The sequence below is a fragment of the Petromyzon marinus genome, chromosome 2 (genome assembly GCF_048934315.1).
Source record: "Petromyzon marinus isolate PM22_M1 ecotype Great Lakes invasive population chromosome 2, UKy_Petmar_22M1.pri1.0, whole genome shotgun sequence".
In the NCBI taxonomy this organism is placed as follows: Eukaryota; Metazoa; Chordata; class Hyperoartia; order Petromyzontiformes; family Petromyzontidae; genus Petromyzon; species Petromyzon marinus.
In genome coordinates this window covers 8870883-8891839 of record NC_133668.1, presented here as the reverse complement: position 1 = coordinate 8891839, position 20957 = coordinate 8870883, and the positions used below count along the sequence as shown (strand labels likewise).

Below are 20957 nucleotides of genomic sequence, written 5' to 3'. Positions count from 1 at the left end.
AGTTGATTTATGAAGAGCAACTGTTCAGACATCTCTTGGTGCTTGTGTTTCCTCTCTACTCTCTTAAAAAACTGACCAAGGGAATTAGCATCCACATCTGCAGAACATAAAGAACCAGTGGCATCTACATCTGCAGAACATAACTAGCGGCATCTACAGGAGCTAAGACAACGTTTAAAGCCATTCTCCACGTTTAGTGTACATGCTGTACAACATGTTTGGAAGCGACAGGAGTAAAGTTGGACTTGGGAACAAATCAACTTATGAACAGATCTCTGGAACCCAACTCGTTCGTGAGTAGAGTCCTTGTATTCATGAGCACACTTCAACATTAGCATGCACGTTATGTAAACTCAAACTTTTATGTTCAGATGCACACCTTCAGCAAATGGCCAAAACACAACTATGGCAATTTGAGCTGTTGGGAGGCATTGGCAAGATTCCCTAAAAATTCGACAAAGGGTAACATTTAGCAACGACAGTCTAGCTCCTGAACAAGCTAAAAACCGGGTGACAATCTACGACCAGAAATAAATGACAATTTCACATTCTAAAAACCCTAGATAACACTTAACACCACAAACATGCCGAGCAATCACGGATCTTTGTGTGCAGGTGTGTGCAGGCACACCTGCTGGCAAAGGCAGCACCAGGACCAGGTGAGGATGCTGTGCTGGTATCCGGGCACGGGCGACTGCAGCTCCTTAAGCAGGATTTGCACGCAGCCATTTCCGTGCACAAACCGGCGGGCATGCTGCACCATGGGGGTGTCGCAGTACATGCTCGGGCAGTTGTACGACGGCCTGCACACACATGGCAAGCGATGCCGTCACTCGCTGGGTTGCTGTGTCCATGCTGGACAGTGGCGCAGCTATTATGGGTCCAGGGGTTCACTGTGCAGATGTCTTCCGAGAGTGTCCAGCGTGCATTGCGTCTCAAGCACAAGTTCCGCATTGAGCGTGTTGTGTCTCCAGTATATGCCCCACGTGTGCATCTCCAGTTCAGCATTGTTATTGTTTAGGCAGTTCAGCTGGGATAAGACACAGACTCCCCACCCCCCCCCCCCACCACGAATTTAATTCCTTGTACCAGAGCCCATGCCATTCTATCAGACCTCTGGTCACATTTCCTCAGGCGAGCTCTTCCTCACAACTGAATACAGATTGGTCTGCCAGCAGTGTTTATGTTCAGGTAGTCATGTTTGTTCATACACTGCTGGGCAAAGGCGCTCAAGCCGTACTGTTTGACCGTAGTTCACAACTTGTCTTGGGGTTGACAAGTAGGAAGCACCGCGCATTGGAGTCAAAAATACAGCAAATATTGTTGCACTGCCTTCTGCTGACAACGCAGACCCACAGCATGAGCCTACATCACCTGTTTTGTGAAGGTCAGCGCTACTCAGGCTCAACCCTGCTTGGTATCCGAGATTTGACAGGATTGGGTGCACTTTGCAAGTGATTGGGTCAGAGGCTGTGTTTATGCACACAGCACAATGGTGCAAAATTGCTCAGCAAAATCTAAACGTGGAAGAACTGCGTCTACGAACAGGATAGTCCATGTGGAAGCTTGGCCGTGGAGGAATCCATGTCACAATCTATTATCCGAGTGCCAGCATGGTTGTTAAGTAGATTAAATGACGTACCTGAAACAGTACCGCTCCAGAAAAAGCCCAAGTGTGATATCCTGTTTTCCGTAAAATTCCATTGTCACCAACCTGTATGCCCAAAATCAGCCATTAATATTAAATAACGTTGGGCACTAAATTATCAGCATGACTTAGCATTATATTGTTATTAACTTTATCATCCTTATGGATAGATTAGTGTAAATATCACAGAATTTGTAATGAAGTTGCAGTTCTACACGTGTGCAGGATAAACATTTAAAATTGACTCCTAAAATTGAAAGTGTTACAAGGTGTGCATACTGTGCAGAGTCAAACCACTCACCATGGGCTTACACAAGGGTTGGGAGCATTGCTTGAATACAGGGAGAAGCTGCTGAACAGCACGCAGAGCTTCTGATGGTGCAGGGGGTTCAAGCTGTCAATCTGACCAAAACAAAGTGGTCGCAGCTCACCTTCACGTTATAATAAAATCACAACTACACACCGTTATCAAATGTGGCAAACCAAAGGTTATTTCAGTTCTTAGAAAAGGAGAGCTAATGATAAACATTTTCTTTATTACACTGCAGAGAAATGGAACTGGCCAAACATTCCGATGCATTAATCCCTTGAAAAGAGTATTGATGCCCAGTGAGGCTCTTGTATAAAACAATATTTTACAATTATTTTTAATGGCATTATAGTTTATTCTGGGTATAATTCAGCGCGAATAAAAATCACTGCAAGAATTGTCAATTAAAAACTCCAAAAAGGAAATTACACTGGATGCATTTGATTGAGCATTTTACATGTGGAAAAACTGGACTACCAAAAAATAACCGATGTATATGACAGCACAACTCAAACGTCTGCAGAGATGGGTTCACAAGCATACTTGCTATACCGTACTCTCCTTGAACGGAAACCTTTAAAACAACAAGTTTGGGAGTTACACAAACATGCGACCCAGTAAACCTCCAATTCCAAAGTGCTGGATTACAAGAACGCACCACCACAAGTTAGTGTAACACGGTGGGAATGTATGCACACGTTTTTTCAGAACACTGCCCCAACTACCTTTCTTTGCCAAGGGTCTTGCTGCTTCGATTCCTCGGCACAGTCCAAGGATGCCCAGGAAGACTCTCGTTCACGGCAAGCTTGCTCTGGATCGTGGTCCTGGTCATTCCAATCCGTGCCAGGTCTCAAGATGTGCCGGCTTTGTAGCCGCAGGCTGCCCCCCTGTGCCCGGTAGTCGGCCAGGAGCCGGGCGAGCTCCATGTTCTTGGCCAAGGGCTCTATGAGTTTGGCTGAAAGCAGCTTGTGGTTGGGCATCTCGACAACAACGCTTGATGGGAAAACGGGAAATGAAACGTGCATTAAAAAGCAGCCAACAATATTCCAAGTTACGGTTTGACTTTACTTCATTAGGTTATCGCTACTCTTAACAAAATCGGTGGGCTTTAATCCGTTTAAGGGCACAGAACACGAATGTAGTAGGGACAACTGCACGTAACAACATGAGCCTTACAAGGGTCTTTGAGAAGAGACAGCGCCGTTGGGGACAAGATGCGCGGTGGTCATATCCCGTAGCAGCTGCTTCTTGCGACGGTCTTCCATGTCCTTGGCTTCCTTGTGGCACAGCGCTGACCAGAAAATCTCATCGGAAAAGTAGCAGCGGCAAGGGCTGCGTGAACCAGCATCGGTTAGTACAAATGGCTCAGGAAACGTCATGTACGGAGACACCGAAAGGATGACGTCCCTCATCTCCGTCACGAACGTGCGGGTGATTTTTCTCAGTCGCTCCTCGTGGCTCTCCTCCTCAGAGCGTGCAGAGTGGCCCATGTCGTATCGCAGTGGGTCGTGGAACTGAGACTCGTCATCCACCCTTGTCTTGACAGCTACCTCACACCTGGCACGTAGTGGGTCGGAGTGGTCTGGAAATGGCTGAGTGTATGTTTTTTTGGTCAAACTGCTCATGCTGCTCCCATCTGCCATATCTGCTGCCCCTTTACCTAGAGTAGGTTTAGATGCATCTTCATTTTCAGGGGACAATGATTTCATTGCGTCTCTGCTGCTATCATAAATACTTGATGCTTTAGTAATAGCATGATCCTCCTTGCTATGGAGAGCAAGCATCGCTGGAACATGGTCTTCAACGTTAGTCTCAACTTTTTGACCTTTATGAATGTTAGTCTCCATATCCAGCCCAAATGGGGAATCGTTAAGAGTCGGAGGCTCCGAGCCATCATTCTTGACATTAGTGATTGAATGCTCTCCAACCAAAACCTTTGCACAATCTAGACAGTCTGGTCTAAAGTGACCGGTTGGATCATCTTCAATCACTCCATCTGCACTTAAATTGGAATTCAGGTCTCCACTCGTTAACGTGCGACCACTCAGGTTGTCCGCTTCCTGGGCATCGTCCGAAGAGTCGTGTGCTTGGTCTGTGATGCTGCTCCGAAGCCCATCACTACTCTTGGAAGCAGGGTCTTCAATGTGCGCGATGGCCCTGGTTTTATTGCCAACCTCAGAGCCAATGCTTTGCAGGGATTCGGCTCGGGAGAGCGAGGGCGGCCAGGCAAACTCATCCATGAGAAAGGAAATCTCCAGCCGAGAGTGGTACACCATGTAGACCATGAAGAGGATGATCTCCTTTACGCGGGCCAGCTCATATGCCCCGCTTCCCCGCAGTAGCACTGTGCAGCCCAGATGCTGTGCACAGCCCTCAAAGAACATCAGTGTCTTGGACTTCCCTAAACAAAACAAACAGCACAGCGCACACGGATGAGATGACAATAGTACAAAAAGGCCATGGAGTATTTGATTTGTTTTACTACAAACAAATTTATAGGTAGTGTTTCTTTAGAGCCATGCCACAGTACATTTACAAGCGGATGGTACTACTATGTTAGCAGTGCATGTGCAATTAAAACTATTGTTTAACATTTAAAAAAATGCAAATTCCAAAGAAGTAGAACACTGAAATGATGTCACTCCCAAAAGCGTATAATGCCAATTAAAATCTAGGAATGCTTTACCCAGTGTCAATACCCTTATTCAGGAAGGTCCTGCATTGAGATGTTTGGCCAATTCCATGACATTTATTCCATGTGGGAGGAAACCAGAATACTCGGGAGAAACCCACACATTGAGGGGGCGACACTCGGCACTGCAAACTGCCTGGGTATGTCGTCTCGGTCCGATGCCTACACATCTGTAGTGTCTTCAAAAATTATTCACATCAAAAACACGTTGTAACAAGTCACCTGCTTACACTTTATTCACCCATTCTTGCACCAAGTTTTAGGCACACCTATAACTATCGGTACGGTCACGTATACTCAACTTCTCCCCGTTCCTATCTATTCTGCACCTCGCTTATCCTGCACAATGAGTAGCTTCGCATCTCCACCGCTGCCCTCACCTATGCTCCCTCGGACCCGCTCACCCGTCTGTCCCAAGCAGGGAGGATCAGCCAACACCCGCCCGGCGATGTGCGAGTGTCAAGGTCCTGTTGGCGGCTGGAGCGGCAGCGGCAAGTCGTCCCCGGCAACAATTCACACCTCTCACACCCACTCGCGCTTATAACAAGCCCTCCCATGCCTCCGCCAGTTGCCCCATTAATCTCTTATCACCCGACCTCGGTTGCACCCGCTTCGCAACTTAATTATTGGCTGTTTTTTGTCTGTGCAAATATGTTGCAACACGCATTTCTGTTTGCCCCATTTGCACTGTTTAACTGTACGCACCACGCATTTCTCCTCTCTTACACATCTGAGAAGCCATGGTAAGCCACCTAAGTAAACAATAAACAGGCTCAGTCCTGCACAGCTTCTGAATAATGATGAGATCCAGGCATACGAAAATTAATTTCATCATAGTAATAATAAAAATGCTAATATGAAACAGTGGGTGGAAAATCCACCAACATTACTACTATGAGCCAAGAATATCTGTGTGTAATGCGCGTGATGTCACTCCACATGCTGCACCCCCCCCCATCATCAATATTCATGAGCGGGTGGATGTTTACACTCGCGCAGGTCGAGCGGAAATACAACATTTTTGCTAATTCGCTTTTAGCTTTACGTTTCTTTAAAGTGAATCTAATAAATAATTCTACGCAGCAACAAAGTGGATTAGGTGTCTATTTATTTCTTCAGCACTTGAGACAAAAGGCAAGTAATTTAAGCTTGTACATAATGGTAAAATACATTTCTCGGTGATTTAACAGATATTGTATCGAATTCCAAATTATTTCAACCCCAGCGACTGAAAGCCGAAGAGACTAAAGTATCAGAGCAGTGAATTTGAAATTGAAAGCAAGTTATATACAGTGCTACAGTGACATGAAGCGAGGTGTTTAATGACGTAGTTTTGGTGCCAGATTCACTGCCATTAATAGTGCCACAGTGAACTGCAGTGAAGTATTTGATGACATACTTAAATGCAAGATTCACTGCCATTAAACTGTACACAAGATACAATTATACTCTGCTCAATTTTTTCATAAATATTAGCTTCCATCCTAGGATGGGCAAACAAGATAGTTACATATAACGTTCTTACCATTAGGCAGCTGAAACGCTTTAACGTAGAACTTGTGGCAGGAGCCAAGACGGGGTTTGGTCACCAACTGGTCTATGGAATGTACCAGGTCGCCTTGAGTCATGCGGCTCACCATCTCCATCACTTTCTGCATTAGTGTAAACATTAAAAGTAAACTATTACATTCTAAAAACAAACCCGATTGCATGGTCTTGCAACGCATATTTCTCAAAGAAAAAGATACAATGTATTAAAGTGCAGTGCAAAGTTAGGCAAAGGACATGAGTGATGATTTACTTAAATTCAGAAGCTATACAAGGTAGCCGAATTGCTCAAGCACACCGATTAAAGAAGGGAGAACGCCAAGGGTATGTATGCAGAGATCCCGTTTAGCCAAGTGCTGTTAGCGAATACCTATTAAAGCTGGCAGAGGCAATTTTAGTCAGCGCCAAGCCAAGCCACCTTCGTCTTCCCCAGTGCAGATTCTTCACACTCCAAAGATACGCTTAATGCCCAGTCGACCGAGGGGAGGCCGAGGACAAGTTGTAATACCACTTTCCACGTTTCGAAATTAACTCTGGCTGCTGGGTTGACAAGTAGTGTGTCAACTACTGCACGAGCACTTTTTTGCCACAACTGTGTATTCACAAATAGAAAGATCCCCCATATAGCACGAACAGACTGTTGGGGCAAGTGCTGTATGCGAGCACCTATGAAGGTCGGCACGGCACACGAGGGGGTGGGTGGCCAGCACCATGCCCGGCCGCCTTTGTCTCCCTAGTTTCAATGTTCAAGCATCACACCAGGTACTCATTTGGGGCCGAGTCGACCTAAGGGATGCCCAGGACCAGTTCAGAAAAGAGTCGCTGGTGTTGACCGCAAGCGGGAATCGAACTCTGGTCACCTGGTTCATAACATAGCGCACTAACCACTATTGCTCCCCAGGTATTTCACAAACGTGTGCACACCCACCCGTTTGACGTTGGTGACCAGTGCAATGCCATTCTCCAGAAGCATGTCTTGAGCAATCCGAGACACTGTCTTTTCCACCAGCATCAGGTGTGGCTTCATGTCCACGATGCGAGCAATGAAATTCTTCAGAAATTCCCGCTCCTTCACAAACAATTAACATTCATAACCAATGAAGACAATATCTTGTATAGTTCAAGAAATAAGAGTAATCCGTCCTTAAAGGCAGACCTATAAGCGAGCTCGCAAAATCATTCATGGGAGTAACAACCGCTAAAAGTAATTTGCACAATTACAAAATATACCACTGCAGGCCATTCACAGCATCTACTACAGATGTTATGTCAGAAAAGCTCCAAGTGATGGCACAAGGAGTGAGCTTTGGCGACACGGGGTTGGCTGATGTATCACTGACAAGAGAATGGACTACATATGCAGAAAATTGGTTTTAGACAAGCCAAGAAAATGCATGTAAAATAGCACTTAGAATTACTATGTACATTGAGAGATGAAATCCTCGACAGTCAGTAATGTCTAATTGGATGGAAGTGCAATGCTGCAATGACCTGCAGGACAATTGGACAAATGGAGGAGAACTTGGTCTCTTCTCTGTACAGGTATTCAATGGAGCAGGTGAGAAGCAGAATCTTGGGATTTCTGATGCAGCTGTTCATCTGGAAAACCACCAAAAAAAGAAGAGCAGGTTCTTTTACAATATTATGATGCGCCAATGTAACATTTTAAAGTGCGACTTTGTGCGCAAAAATTTAAAATTTGATCATACACAGTCCTCCATAAAAGCATACCTTTTTGTGTACCACATTCTTGCTGAAGACATATCCATTCAAGACTACAGAGTCAAATTTCTTCCCACCTGGAATCTATGAAATAAAGTGAGCATGACAAGTTAAAGCATGGTAGACAAATTTGACTTTTGGCTTTGAAAAGTAAACCATGGTTACAAGGTGGGCAAAGTACAGCAAAATTCGTTGAAGTATTGTACTTGTATGCTACCAGTATTCACCAACCCACAGTGACAAGCACTTGGAAGTACCAATCTGTCATGATCCACATGGCACGAGGCCCTCATCCAGCATTGGTGTAGACAGAAACGCTTTTAAATGTACGCTATATTACTCAATTGTCCTATTACAGCTTAGGTGCCATTCCCAAGGAGATATGGAGAACCCGGTATCGCATACAGAATCCAAGGCGCTGCATCACTGCCCACGCACACGTTGCGGGCGCACCTTTTTGATGTGCACGTAGTGGCGGATGTCCATGTCGTCGTCGTCATTCTTGACGTCTGGCCGGACACAGCGCACGGCCTGGTCCACGATAGGCAGCACCCCATCGCACCAAGCCAGCGGGAGGCACTGCATGCACAGCAGTTGCTGCAGCACGGCCGTGGCGTGGGTGTGGCTCGCTGACCTGTGGTGGTGGGCAACCGGAAGCAACGCAACTCACGATGTTATTTTTTTCTGCTTTCTAAGGCTGAAAATGTATGCATTAGCTCTGTCCGTCACAAATGGGAGGGGGCACATTAACTCCTATAAACATGATATAATTAGGAATGAAAATGTGATATTAAGTCATCACTATAAGGGGCTTACCAGAAAGAAAAATTGGCCAAATTCAGCCTCCCAAAAATGTGGAGAAACAAGAGCAAAGGGACTGCATGCAAATGTGTAGTGACTGAATCGGAGACACTAAGAGTTGGAGGCACCGTTTATTAACACGCACCCAGCGGGACAGTTGGTAAAACTGCCTGACAGGCGACACCGAGATGGCGAAGACGGAGACGACAGTGAAGACTCCAGCAGCATGACGGGGATCTCACTTCAAACGACAGCCCCGAGGTCTCTTCTCGGGGTCCCTCTTATACTGTCAGTGTGGCCTGGCTCCGCCCCTGGCCATGCCCCCTTTCTAGAACCTACCCGCGGGTTCCTGGTGTGTCCCCTCCGTAACCTTTCCCCTAGATCCCCCTCTGGTTTATCACTTAGCCTGCGGTTGTCAGGGCTGCTGTAAGCTGCAGATCCTTCCCCACCAGCGCTATGCTACTGCAGAGCTAATTCTATGTCACTACATATGCAAACGCATTTTGCACAGAACCTGTCTTCGAACTGCTAATTAAACACTTGACGACAAAACCCATGTTCGAAAGTCTTACTTCATCCACGAGTATACATTAATTCCACCCCCCCCCCCCCCCGACTTGTTTGAAAACTAAAAATGTCACAAGGGGGCTTCCCTCCCCAAATAGTGTGCAACACTTACAGTAACATTTCCATGGCCGGTCTCTCGCCGTTCTCCTCGCGAAGGTTCTCCAGGGCGCTGTGGTGCCAGCCCAGCGGGGTGAGCAGCAGGTCCTTGTTTGGCTTCTCAACACCACGGGTGTACAATGACTCTGCCAGAAAGGCAACATTAATTAAACAAGTTTTTTTTCTTCATGTTATTCCATTATAAATGTATAGGACTACATGAACTCCCCCCACTCCCCCCACCTTGGTCTTCACACTTGATAGGCTCAGTGATGACATCACCTAGCAGGTTAACGACACTTACATGCGATCCAACCCAAAAAACACTCCTTTATTATGGATATTGGTCGTGAAAGTTTATTGATGTTTAATGTAAGCTAATTGTAAGATTACAAGTTGCTCTTAATTTAATAAATTCCATTATTTTCAGTTAAGCAATTATGTACACAAAACCAAAAGGCAATTAATTATATTTTCTGAAATTATCGTAAGAATTTAGTGGAACCTAGCATACCTCTTATAAAGTCGTCACTTATATGGATGCTTTGTTGTTCATCCTGGGACTGCTGTCCAGCCAGAACATGAGCTGCGTAAACATGCATGAACACAAAAAAACATGGGCACTCGCACATTAGATGCAAAAAAACGCATTTTAAATATTCAAAATGTAATTCTAAATTTACATAAATACTTTATGGACAGCCGTACAAGTCCATAACGATTGTGTGTGTGTTTACACAACAGTCAAGGATAACGAAGGAGTTAGAATGGCACTGTTAAATTCTGAACAGATTCCAAATGGCATCCATCAATGTGCACGTTTCCTCACTGCGGGTACACCAAGGTCATGCAAGCTGTGCAAGACAGCCATGCGCACACGGCAAAAGCAGACCTCTCTGCTCGGTGTAGTGCGGAGGCACATGTGGCTGGCTCGAATGCCTCTTGACGTGGAAGTTGACATTGTCCAGATCGCTGCTGAGGCTGACGGAGGCGGCTGAATCTGTGCTTGCCACAGAATGGAAGCTGCTCACTGACGCCCGCTTCTCTGGGCTGCTTCGTCCTAAAGCACCCGGAGGGGGACAAGCGTCATTCAAAAACGCACGCCCTCCACTGAAGAAGAGCAACCTGTACAAAGCAAATCACTTTTGAAAAGCACTAATGAAACCCGATGGAATTCAAAGTTACTTTTCCCTCACACATGTAAATTTGCACAAGTTTTCCAGAGTACACCAGTCTTCGGTTGCGTGCGCATATCACACCACTGCGTAAACAGCTTCCAAGTTAGCGCTATTCACTGCATTCCAAGAGATGAAAGCATTTAGCATGGTGCTAACATTGTGGTGCCTCAGCTGAAGTGTCCACTCCAAAGTAGAATGGCCTGCTAATATTTGTTTGCAAAAAGCAAGTAAATGAAAATGGGCTCGCTCCTAGGCAAATGCCAATCTGAGGCAGTCTGCACAGCCTAAAATTTGCTTTTGCCCACAAAGCATGATGGCAAACAGGTGGTAGCGTGAATGCAAGTGCTATCCCTCAGTAAAAATGGGGTTACATAATAAATATAATCCCTCGGTGTTCGACAAAGGAATTAGCACAGAAGTGTTTGCCGTCAGTCTTAAAATATGCAAAAACCTTGTTAAAAAACGTCTATGTAGGAGGCAGTAGATGTACAAGCCAATACCTTTTAGAAGGCTGTTCATACGCTCATTCCCTGGCGAGCCCTCCGAGTCGCTGTCTTCGTACTTAATGTCCTTGAACCACGTGGGCTCCGATGGGCCCTCCACAGAGTCCAGTGAAGCTGTGTCAGGGGAAGCTGGCTCTGACGACACCATTTTCTAATATGGTTCACGAGCAAGTGCAAACGAGAACAGCATGGACGATTAATGGACTTTTCAATAAGTACCGCAAAATGCTGCTGTGGTGTCAAGGTTAGCCACACTGGGCATGCAATTAGGTTTCCAGTTTAATCTCCCAGTCTCACAGTTGAGATAGTTTCCAAAATTCTACCTCCGTCCACTCCGCAGCATAACTGGGTGCACACCAATTCATTGATCTGCAAAAGTTACATGCGGTGGGATAAAGTGTGGGTACTCCTCCCCCCCTTCCAAACACCCTCTAGAAACTCTAGAGCTCCATCTAGTGGAAGCCCGTCTGCCAGCAGTGGCATAAACAAGAAATAACAGGAATGCACCTTTTACTTTTAGTGCACAATCCTGCAATTTGTTTGGGCAAGTTAAAATTAAGGGCTGTTGAACAGGTGTTATAATTTCTTCATACATTTGCCACGTGTTATTTTCAATTGGGAATATTACAAACTACACCTAAAATGTAATTTACCTTCAGAGGTCGGTACAGTGCATATTCGTCTCGGAATATTTGATCGAGGTGGGTGACACAATCCAGCCAGTGACCATCAACCAATGCTTGCCCTATCCCAAGACCCTGCTCCCTGGAGACGCACCATTCACAATAGACAGTAAACAGTTAGTGAAATACTAAAATCTGTTGAAAAATAACTGGTGTATGGGAATGGCATGAATTCCTGTGGTAGTAGATTCATTGATTACACATACCATATTTGGCAGGTGTGATTTAATAAAATTGAAATCCACAATCTAGGCATTGTACTTTCCTGCACACCTTGCTACAAAAAAATGTTCATCCTATGATTAACTAACATTTTCCATTCGAGGAAAACAACATGAAGAGCTGTAGCTTATACAAATTAAGTCAAAACACATTTTAAGCAAAGGGTTTTTTTTGCACAGACATTGGTAAGGGTAACACCATCACTAGACTATTTAAATTATGAGTGGCTGCCCAGATTAAAAATATAAAAATAGGATCTCAGCGATTCCAGCCCAGTGTTTTGAACCCAGTTGCAAACTCAGCCATACTACAATTAATTAAAAAAAATATTGAAATTACTAACTTTGCTATTTAAAAAATGCATGCTTAAAAAGCTATTTCTTCAATTCCCAACAAATGACCAATGGTGGTTGTGACTGGGCAGCCAGTCACCTGGTGGACACGTGCCCGTTTAAAGTGAGCCAGTCTATGAGCTCCTTGCCCACGATGGTGTTGGGGTGGTTGCGCAGGCGGTAACGGTGGTCGCGGAACTCCATGCCAGTGTTCGAATGGCAGACCCTCCGCCACAGCTCCTTGAGCTGCACCGAGTCCTGGCATAAACAGAGGTATCCTGAACATGCGCATTTCGAATTGCAACCTAATAACGCTGGTAGCAATGCTTCCAATGTAGCATTCAATTCTGGCTTGCCAGAAAATAGTCAGCAGGTAGGCAGTCACAGCTAGGTAGTCTGTTAAACACACAACAGGCAAATACCTAAGGCACTGGGGTGATTCAGCCAGATGTACTTTCAACATGGCACACTAATGTATAAATTTTAACAAGCAATAACAAAAAATAACTCCAAGATCACAGACATGTCTGCTTTTGCAACACCTGTGAAATAAATGCAGCTATTCACAGTGTCAACCGATACGGTTTACCCGTATTCTTATGCAGGGAAACTGAGTTCAGGTCCATACGGCGTACAGCTGTTTCAATGCGGGCAATTTTTTTGGTCTGTTTCTCCCTTGTGGTGGGACTTTATAGGAAGAATGTTGAGATTCACAAGGGGCACGGGGTGACCAATAAGGTCTGAATTGGTCTGTAATAAAGTAGGCACTAATAAGGGTTTGACAGGTATGTATCACAACCGTTTAGGACATTCTCCCACTACTCTTGAAAGGTTGATTTAGTTTGTGGGAGAACTTAAAAAAGCAATAAAATAAGATTAAGTTTTACCTTGACAATGAAACAGGTGTTAAGATGTTCAAACACCAAATGGATACATTTTTAATATGGCATCAAGTGTACATTAACCACATACTTGTGGAAAAACATGGTTTGAACATCTTATCACCTGTTTTATTGCCAGACAGGGTAAAACCCACCCTTATTCTCTCATCATTTTGATACTGGCAAAACGGTCCCGTAGCTAAAAAGCAAGTTTACCAATAATAACTTTCGCTCTTCATCTGTCATATCCAACTTGTAACTCCGGCCAACTTGTGGACTTGCAGCACTGAAACCGAGCAGAAAGAGCGCCAAGCAAGAAATAAAAATGAACACTGCGCTTCACATTATCCAGATAGTTTACCGATGAGACGGCAAGCTTTTTAATCGAAATCCAAGTTTGAAAACGAATTACATTTAAATATTGGCATTAAGGTAAAGAACAAAGGATGCATTTGGCCACCTCTTATGAGATGGCGAGAGAGTGATTTCCTCTGGCACAGAGCTCAGGCGGGAGAGAGTTGCTCGAGCGCTGCTCTGCGGCTCCTGCACCATTCGGCTACAAAAACACCACCCACCACGAGGTTCACAAGTCAAGTCCTCTCATGGCTGAAAACACAAGAATTCATCAACCAAAACTTAATGTCGCAGTTGCAATTGTAACAGTTTCAAGAGCGTTGTACATCAAAGGTCAGCTCAGATTGCTATGATGGGTCACGAGCGGGGGAAAAAAACACGTCAGGTCATGAACATGGAAGCACCAGGGCAGATACTGAGGTAGGCCAAGACAGACGGTGGTGTGAAGTGGTGAACCAGGATGGTGTGGATGTAGACAACCGATAAGAATGTGGAAAAAGGGGACCAGAAAGAGACCCCCACAAATAAGCATGGGGGGGGCGGGGGGAAATTCCAGAAAAAACGACATTCACAACTGGATTCATAACCCAAAATAGCAAGACACAAACCGACACACCCTACATGAAGGCGACCGAGACAAACCGCACCTGCCCCAAGTGACTTGTTCCTCCAAGAAACCAACGCGGCTGGGTTTGCGCGACCCAATCGGTGTGCGAGGCTCGCTGTGGCTTTGTTCTAGGGCAGCCGTGATACTCCCACCAGCAGCCCCAGTACCATTCCCACCGCACGCCTGGTCGGCCAGCAGGGAAAGGTCCTCTCCCAGGGAGCCTCCATCTGCCGAGGCCGTGTAGCTCATAGCCACCTTATTACAGTAGTTGCACACCCGTAGATCTCCTGCGACAGAAAACAAATAATGCTTCATGTACCAAATGTATACAGTGGTACCTCAGTATACGTCGTTAAGTCGTTCCAGAAGGTAGGACGAATACCAAGCGAATTTTTCCCCATAAGAAATAAAGGGAAAGGAAATAATCCGTTCCAGAGTATAAGAAGTTACATTTTATATGGCATGTTATACATTATTGTGGTTGTATACAATAATTTACACACTACTTATTACTACAATGCATTCATAAATTTAAATAAATGCATAAAAAATAAATTGAAATAAAAATAAAATTTAACATCACTTTATCTTGCTGATAGCCTACGAGGATGGTGGTGAGGAAGGGGAGGAGTCGTAAACGGGGTCTACGCAGTGACTCATCTCGCGACCCATACAAGTTCTAGCAAGCGCGTCGTATCCCAAGACATTTTTCTTCTCGTCAAAACACGACGTATACCAAATTCGACGTATTCCAAAGCGGTTGTATACCGAGGTATGACTGTATGATAAAAAAAAACAATTTTGACAATGATCGTATTACCCAACATGTGGTCGATCTCAGAAGATAAATACGGTTCGGCCTATTGCTTGGATGGGTGACCATGATGCACGCCGGGTTATTGGAGTCATACATGGTGGGCAGCAGAGATCGGTACAGGAAACCCAATACAGGTTAGTCCCCGGTCCCTGCTTTCAAACACAATGTGTTCCTGGAAAAAGTCGTAAATCGGACTCCTATTTTTCATACAGAAACAGTAGAAATTTCCCTTGCCGATTTGTTTCCTTTTAGCAGCCATATTTTCAGGTTTTCATAGGTGAAAACCCACAAAAACACGAGGATGACATAAGCTCCACGCAAAGTCGAGTCAGAAACCAGGCCCGACTGTTCAAACACGTGCTCCAAGTCATGTCGGAATATGCGTCGCAAATTAAGTTTGTGCATCATAAAATCGATCCATGGTAGCATTATATAAATGTTGTAAAATGTCCATCACCGTAAATCTGACCGTTGTAAACTGGAGACCGCCTGCTATTATACTGTACTTTCTCTTACATATGCTCCCCACTTTCACACTCAGATTTGTCAAATCCCCCAATGATCTGCACACCATGGGGAGGCCCTCATCCAAGTGGAGCAACAAAATAGCCTCAGGTATTGCGTATCACAGCCTGCACAGGCAACATGTGCAAATCATTAAAACCAGAGTGATCAGCTGCATTACATACACTTTAGACACATACCTGTGTAGCCCATAAACTTTCCAGAGATCTCCTGGTTGCAGCAACGGCTGCAGAAGATTTGGCCACAAAGCCTGCAGTGGTGGCGGCGGCGGAAGGTGGTGAACTTTTCCCCACAGTCGTAGCACTCCTTGCACTGACTGTCCGGCATCCAATACTGTTTGAGGTCTGTGTCCTGGGATGCAAGTGATAACATGATTATTTACCACTTTCTATTTCCATAACTGATATACATAAATCAGTGGACACCTCAAAAATGTTGTTTTGTTTGGGCAAATGGCAATAATACATGTTTTGTAATTTTAACTCGCCTGACTTTTGCCATCCATGATTTCCTTCAACCTCTTCACCACTGTACCCAGACTTCTGAGCTGCACTGCTGAGCGTGGGTCTATTGGTCCTTCTTCCTTCCTTTGTGATGCATCTGTAAAATCCAGTCTTTGTAAAAATCGGGAAAACATACCATTTTATATATGTCTAAGAATTCATGGCTAACACCGAGTAATCCACCAGACATGTGACCCTCTTCCTCCAATTTAGGAATTACACCTTGTATGTTGTTCCTTTTGTGAAAGTGTGTTTGCTAATGGTGACTATGAGAAGCAATGCAAGTCAATTCCTGTAGTGTTACTGCAAAAGCACTGCCTTGTTTTATTTTGAGGATAAATATTGTCTCTACCATAATTTACTCTGCTGCCCCCATAGCATGGAATTCACTTCCTCCAGCCATCGATGCCGTCGACTCCCTGCCCACGTCTAGGCTTAAGACCTTTCTATGGTCCGACTTTCTTCATATAAATAGGTCCCCGTTTTCCCCAGAATGCCCATATCCCAATATTTAGTGCAATGTCTTAAGATGTAGTTGCATTTAGGTACTGTATAAATCCCAACTGTATTGCATTTTAAAACCATTCGCTATAACAAATACACCACCTTTGCGTAGAGGTGATCTTCCCTCAACGAGTTTTGTATCCCCAGAAGTGTTGTTTTAAAGAAAACAAACATTAATAAGTATAATATTAGTTAAGTGTGTTTAAGATGACCCTATCCTTTTTCACTGTCAACGTTGGAGGCTTCACTTGGGCCAGAGTCCATGTGTATCGTCTCCCACGTACCCTGGCCGGATGAGCGCACAGTGCGGCTTCTGTGCTCACGGGCGCCCTGTCTCGTGTCCGAGCTGGATTCCTGGCGAGGGTCATGCCACGAATCCGTCTGAGACTCCCTTCGGGGAGTGAAATGGGAATCCATGCTCCCTTCAACTCGTACCTGCTGCTCACCCTTGTGCACGACTGGATCACTCCCTGAAACAGAATTAAGGCACAATTATCATGCTTCATACATCTCCAATGGACTAACATGCTCCTTTATAGCCATATAGTCACCTTGTATTATACGTTTTGAAACATTGGTTGCATTGCAACCAATGTTGAAAGTGTCAATGCATTAGCTGTTTGTACATTCCTTCATAATGGGGAGTACTGTAATTTTAATAAAGAGGATTCATATGAACAAAAAACTTTTGTATAATGGTGTTACTGTAAGGACTTAACCAATTGAAAACCGGCCAAGTTGATTAAAACGTTTTCCCAAAATTTTAAGATAAAACAAGATCAAAGAGCAATGTTTTGAAATATGCAGAGGTACCTGTCTGCTAACAAACTGCTAATACTCCCAACAAAAATGCTATACGACATTAAATTAGCCATGGGTATTGCATGCATGATTTTTCACTACTTAATGTATTCATGAACTTAATTCAAAGACAAACTTTGGTTCAAAAATAGTAACTGAAACAAAACGCTAGGAGTAAAAAACAGCAGGACAACCAAAAGCAAGTTTTTTTTATGGGACAGTGTGCACCTTTGAAGCGAAAGAGGTTGATGATGGAGCTATAGGCAGAGCGGAGAGGTGGAAGGTCCTCCTCATGCGGGGACAGCGGTTTGAAGCTGGTGAGATGTGGCACGGCGCTTCTCATAGGTTCAGGATCCAGCACTTCGTAACGGTTGGGGCTCCCCTCCGACGCCATACCACGCCTCCGCAAAGCAAGGAGGGAAGAGATTAGCAAAAATATTGAGTAAGCAATCACTGGGCAAAGCAAGACGCAACGGCAACAAGTTTCATGGCATTCATCTTCCACTGCACATCCATTGGATGTTTACATGGAGTAGGTGTGCACACATCATTTTTGAAAATGGCAACTTGTACTGCAATGGCACTTTTGCCAGTTTCGACCCTTACCTCATAGGATATGTCATAATACAATACAAATAGAGTTTATTTCACACTTGTAATCATCTTAAAGTGATTTTGGTTACACGTTTTATTTGTAAACGCACACGTGTTTAACGCAGCTATGGAGTGTGTATGCTCTCGCATAGCTTTTGTCTTAATCCCACCAACAATTACGGTAGCGCACAATAGAGTAAATTGATTGTTCAATTTCCCAAAACCAAACTTAACAAGTGCATTTTCACCCATGCAAGTACAAGGTGAAGGCAATGATTGATAGTGCCCGGTGCAACTTCAATCAATGCACGAGTCAGTTTGACTGTGGTGACTGGGAGCTGTGAAGGACGACTGGCTCCAGAGGAGGTAGATAATGCCTTTTAAATTATAGTTCAAGGATCTCTGCTTTGATATTTTACCGAAAAGTTCAAAGTTATGTTGTTAATCTATAGCCAGCTACGCTCATGAGCAATGCAATTTTGGATTACTTTCCCAGATAATGTATACATGTAAAAAATACTTACATTTGTTTTATACTGCCCAAAAATAAAGTATATATTCAGAAGTTGAACATTTTGGCCTATTCCAGTACTTTAGACCATAAATGCTATAGAAACAGAAAGATTGCGAAAAATTGGGAAGAAAGCATTACTTATAGTTTCAGTCATGTTAATATTTGCAGAATGCCTATTACTTTCAATGTAATGTAGTCCCTTATTTGTCGGTTTCGATGTTGGAGACTTCCTCAAATGCGCCGACACCTTGCTTTGCCTTGTTGTTGACGGTTTTATTTTTCAGTTTATTTATTTTGGTATAGCCCTGTGAACCATTCGGCTCTTGAATCGGGTGCAACCACAAACAAAAAACCAAAAACATTAACAAGAAGAACATCTTAAAGTGACTGTGCAAATAGAAAATCCATGAAAAAAAACAGCAAAATATTCATGAAAAAAGCACCGTACATCAACGCTGTGTGCAAAAAATCCCAGTGGTATGCAAGTCAAACAACAACAAGAAAACTTAGATTAAGGCCATCAGTCTAACTCCGTACTACAACAAAACAAACATGTCCAAACCAAAAAACTTTTCGAAATCAACAAAAAATAAAGCCATAATTGGAACGTAACAGTGATCACAGGGACTGTGACCGATTTTTTACAATAAACTACATAAATAACATGTAACACAAAATCCTAGAGCCATAGCTGGCTGCATGAGTTACTCCAACAACAGAAGCATCAGTCGGAGTATCAAATTTTTCAATGCACCTTTAAGAATCTGCACCTTTAAGAATCAGCGTACGCTGTACGCCTTTTAGCGTCCTCTGGTCGAGCACCAATTGGGTCGAGGCTCAAAAGAAAGCCGTCCCTTGGTGTGGACCAATCAGTTTCAAGGACAATGCATATATTATCATAGTATGTTGTTTGTTTTGCATTTTGACTGCAGGTATTGTGGTTAATGCAGACATGAATCCTTGTAAAAAGATTTCAGTTTTGTTGCCAGAAAAGGGGAAAAACCCTATTATTACATTTTGGTACTGCCAAAGGAGGTCTAATGATGAAATAAAATCGTTTACGTAGTCGCTCATTCATAATTCATAACATAAATCATGGGTCACTGCCCGCGGTCTGCAAGTTTCCCAACCCTGTTTCTATATGGTGAAACTGGACTCAAATTTATGAACGTGGAATTTCCACCACTGCTACCAGCAAAACACGAGCAATGCATCGCGCTCATTTGAACTGCACTTATTCCACTCACCAGCCATGGACTTTAATCTGACAACGCGATGCAAAAATCAATGATTTCCCATCGGTCCTACATACTTAGGCTGTGTAACCAGGATGTCCGGCATGTGATCGAAGCGTCCTTGAGGTAAAAGGGGACTGAATGCAAAGGCCTAACGCGCCACCATACCGTTAAGGACACCACTCGAATGACAATTTAAAATGCAAACCACATCCACTAGATTTTTAGATTTTTCAAATTTTCTTGCTGTGGTTTTCACACCTGATGATGATTGCTTGTGTTGCAGTCGAAACGTCGTGAGAATTTTATTGCTTGAAATTTTTATTATTTTATTGTTTCCCTTCCACGCGACTTTACCGAAATAACCAAGAATACACATCCACTAGATTGCTGTAATTACGGAATTTGGAAGAGACCGTAACTTCTAAGCATTCTTTTCCCCCATAAACCAAGATCCAACCCCGTGTGGAAACAGGCCTCGCCTCAAACCGAAAAAGTATTTACCCCAATTGCTGCACCTACCCGTCACACCTAACAGTTTAACGAAATCACATACGCGCATAGTCGCGCGCACATGTAATTGAACGAGCTTCGAGACGACGCAGCGTATCCCAGACATCACCCGCGGAGCCGGCGGCGCCCCTCGCGAGCAGCCCGACCTAGGTAAAGCCTAAGGCCCCGCAGAGGACTAGGCCTCAAACCGGGTTGAGTGGGGAGGGGAGGGAAGCGAAGGGAAATTCCGCTCTCTGCGCCAGGCGATCACAATGTCGGGGCTGTGCCTTTACCTTGCAACAGCCACCGATACGCCGCGGTTGTTGTTGTCGTCGTCGTGCGGCGTGGTCTGAGCGCGGCTGAATCTCTCGCGGTGCGCGATCTCAGGCACCCGGTCTCGCTGCGATGTTGAATCTTCGGCGCGGTCACGTGACGCGGGTCATGTGAGCGCGAGAGCACGCGCGGATCACGTGACGCGCGGCGTAGTGTGGGGGGGAGGGGGTGATTCGGCGCACGTGGTGGATGATTTAATTGAATCCGTTAATGGGAATGCTGAGCAGGTTGTGTTTGGCCTGCCGAGGTAATGTGATTGGATAATGCTTTAGACGAGCACAGGCATATTTGGCATAAACGTCTGCGTGGCTGTTGCTATACTTGGTTGGGCAGCAAGAGGGTAGTATAGCCAAAGCAGTCCTGTGCTAGAAACGTCAATCTGCTTAGCGCAACAGTCTCACATGATCTGCACTGTGCTGCTAATGTGGCTGACGATGTATCATATAAGCTTGGCTTTATTTTCTGTATAAAGCCTTCTTTGACGCCAAACAATTA

The 20957-nt window shown here is 44.5% G+C and overlaps 1 protein-coding gene across 2 annotated transcripts in view; it reads right to left on the bottom strand.

Moving 5' to 3' along the window:
- PIKFYVE (phosphoinositide kinase, FYVE-type zinc finger containing) overlaps nucleotides 1–20614 on the bottom strand; it is a 41310-nt gene extending 20696 nt beyond the window's left edge. The window contains exons 1-24 of one of the 2 annotated variants that reach the window (XM_032964772.2): nucleotides 20423–20614; nucleotides 17523–17695; nucleotides 16778–16963; nucleotides 15974–16086; nucleotides 15666–15837; nucleotides 14185–14431; nucleotides 13644–13739; nucleotides 13400–13469; nucleotides 12403–12560; nucleotides 11719–11830; nucleotides 11063–11216; nucleotides 10277–10444; nucleotides 9899–9970; nucleotides 9401–9530; nucleotides 8374–8554; nucleotides 7930–8004; nucleotides 7690–7797; nucleotides 7127–7267; nucleotides 6176–6302; nucleotides 3135–4359; nucleotides 2684–2951; nucleotides 1950–2050; nucleotides 1643–1714; nucleotides 632–803 (exon numbers count right to left, since the gene is read on the bottom strand). In XM_032964772.2, coding sequence (XP_032820663.1) covers nucleotides 632–803; nucleotides 1643–1714; nucleotides 1950–2050; nucleotides 2684–2951; nucleotides 3135–4359; nucleotides 6176–6302; nucleotides 7127–7267; nucleotides 7690–7797; nucleotides 7930–8004; nucleotides 8374–8554; nucleotides 9401–9530; nucleotides 9899–9970; nucleotides 10277–10444; nucleotides 11063–11216; nucleotides 11719–11830; nucleotides 12403–12560; nucleotides 13400–13469; nucleotides 13644–13739; nucleotides 14185–14431; nucleotides 15666–15837; nucleotides 15974–16086; nucleotides 16778–16963; nucleotides 17523–17688 — 4314 coding nt within the window. In that variant the 5' untranslated portion in view covers nucleotides 17689–17695; nucleotides 20423–20614. Of the gene's footprint in view, nucleotides 1–631; nucleotides 804–1642; nucleotides 1715–1949; nucleotides 2051–2683; nucleotides 2952–3134; nucleotides 4360–6175; nucleotides 6303–7126; nucleotides 7268–7689; nucleotides 7798–7929; nucleotides 8005–8373; nucleotides 8555–9400; nucleotides 9531–9898; nucleotides 9971–10276; nucleotides 10445–11062; nucleotides 11217–11718; nucleotides 11831–12402; nucleotides 12561–13399; nucleotides 13470–13643; nucleotides 13790–14184; nucleotides 14432–15665; nucleotides 15838–15973; nucleotides 16087–16777; nucleotides 16964–17522; nucleotides 17696–20422 lie in introns of those variants that run through there. The other variant, XM_032964781.2, reaches the window with a different exon arrangement.
- Nucleotides 20615–20957: the final 343 nt, after the last annotated feature.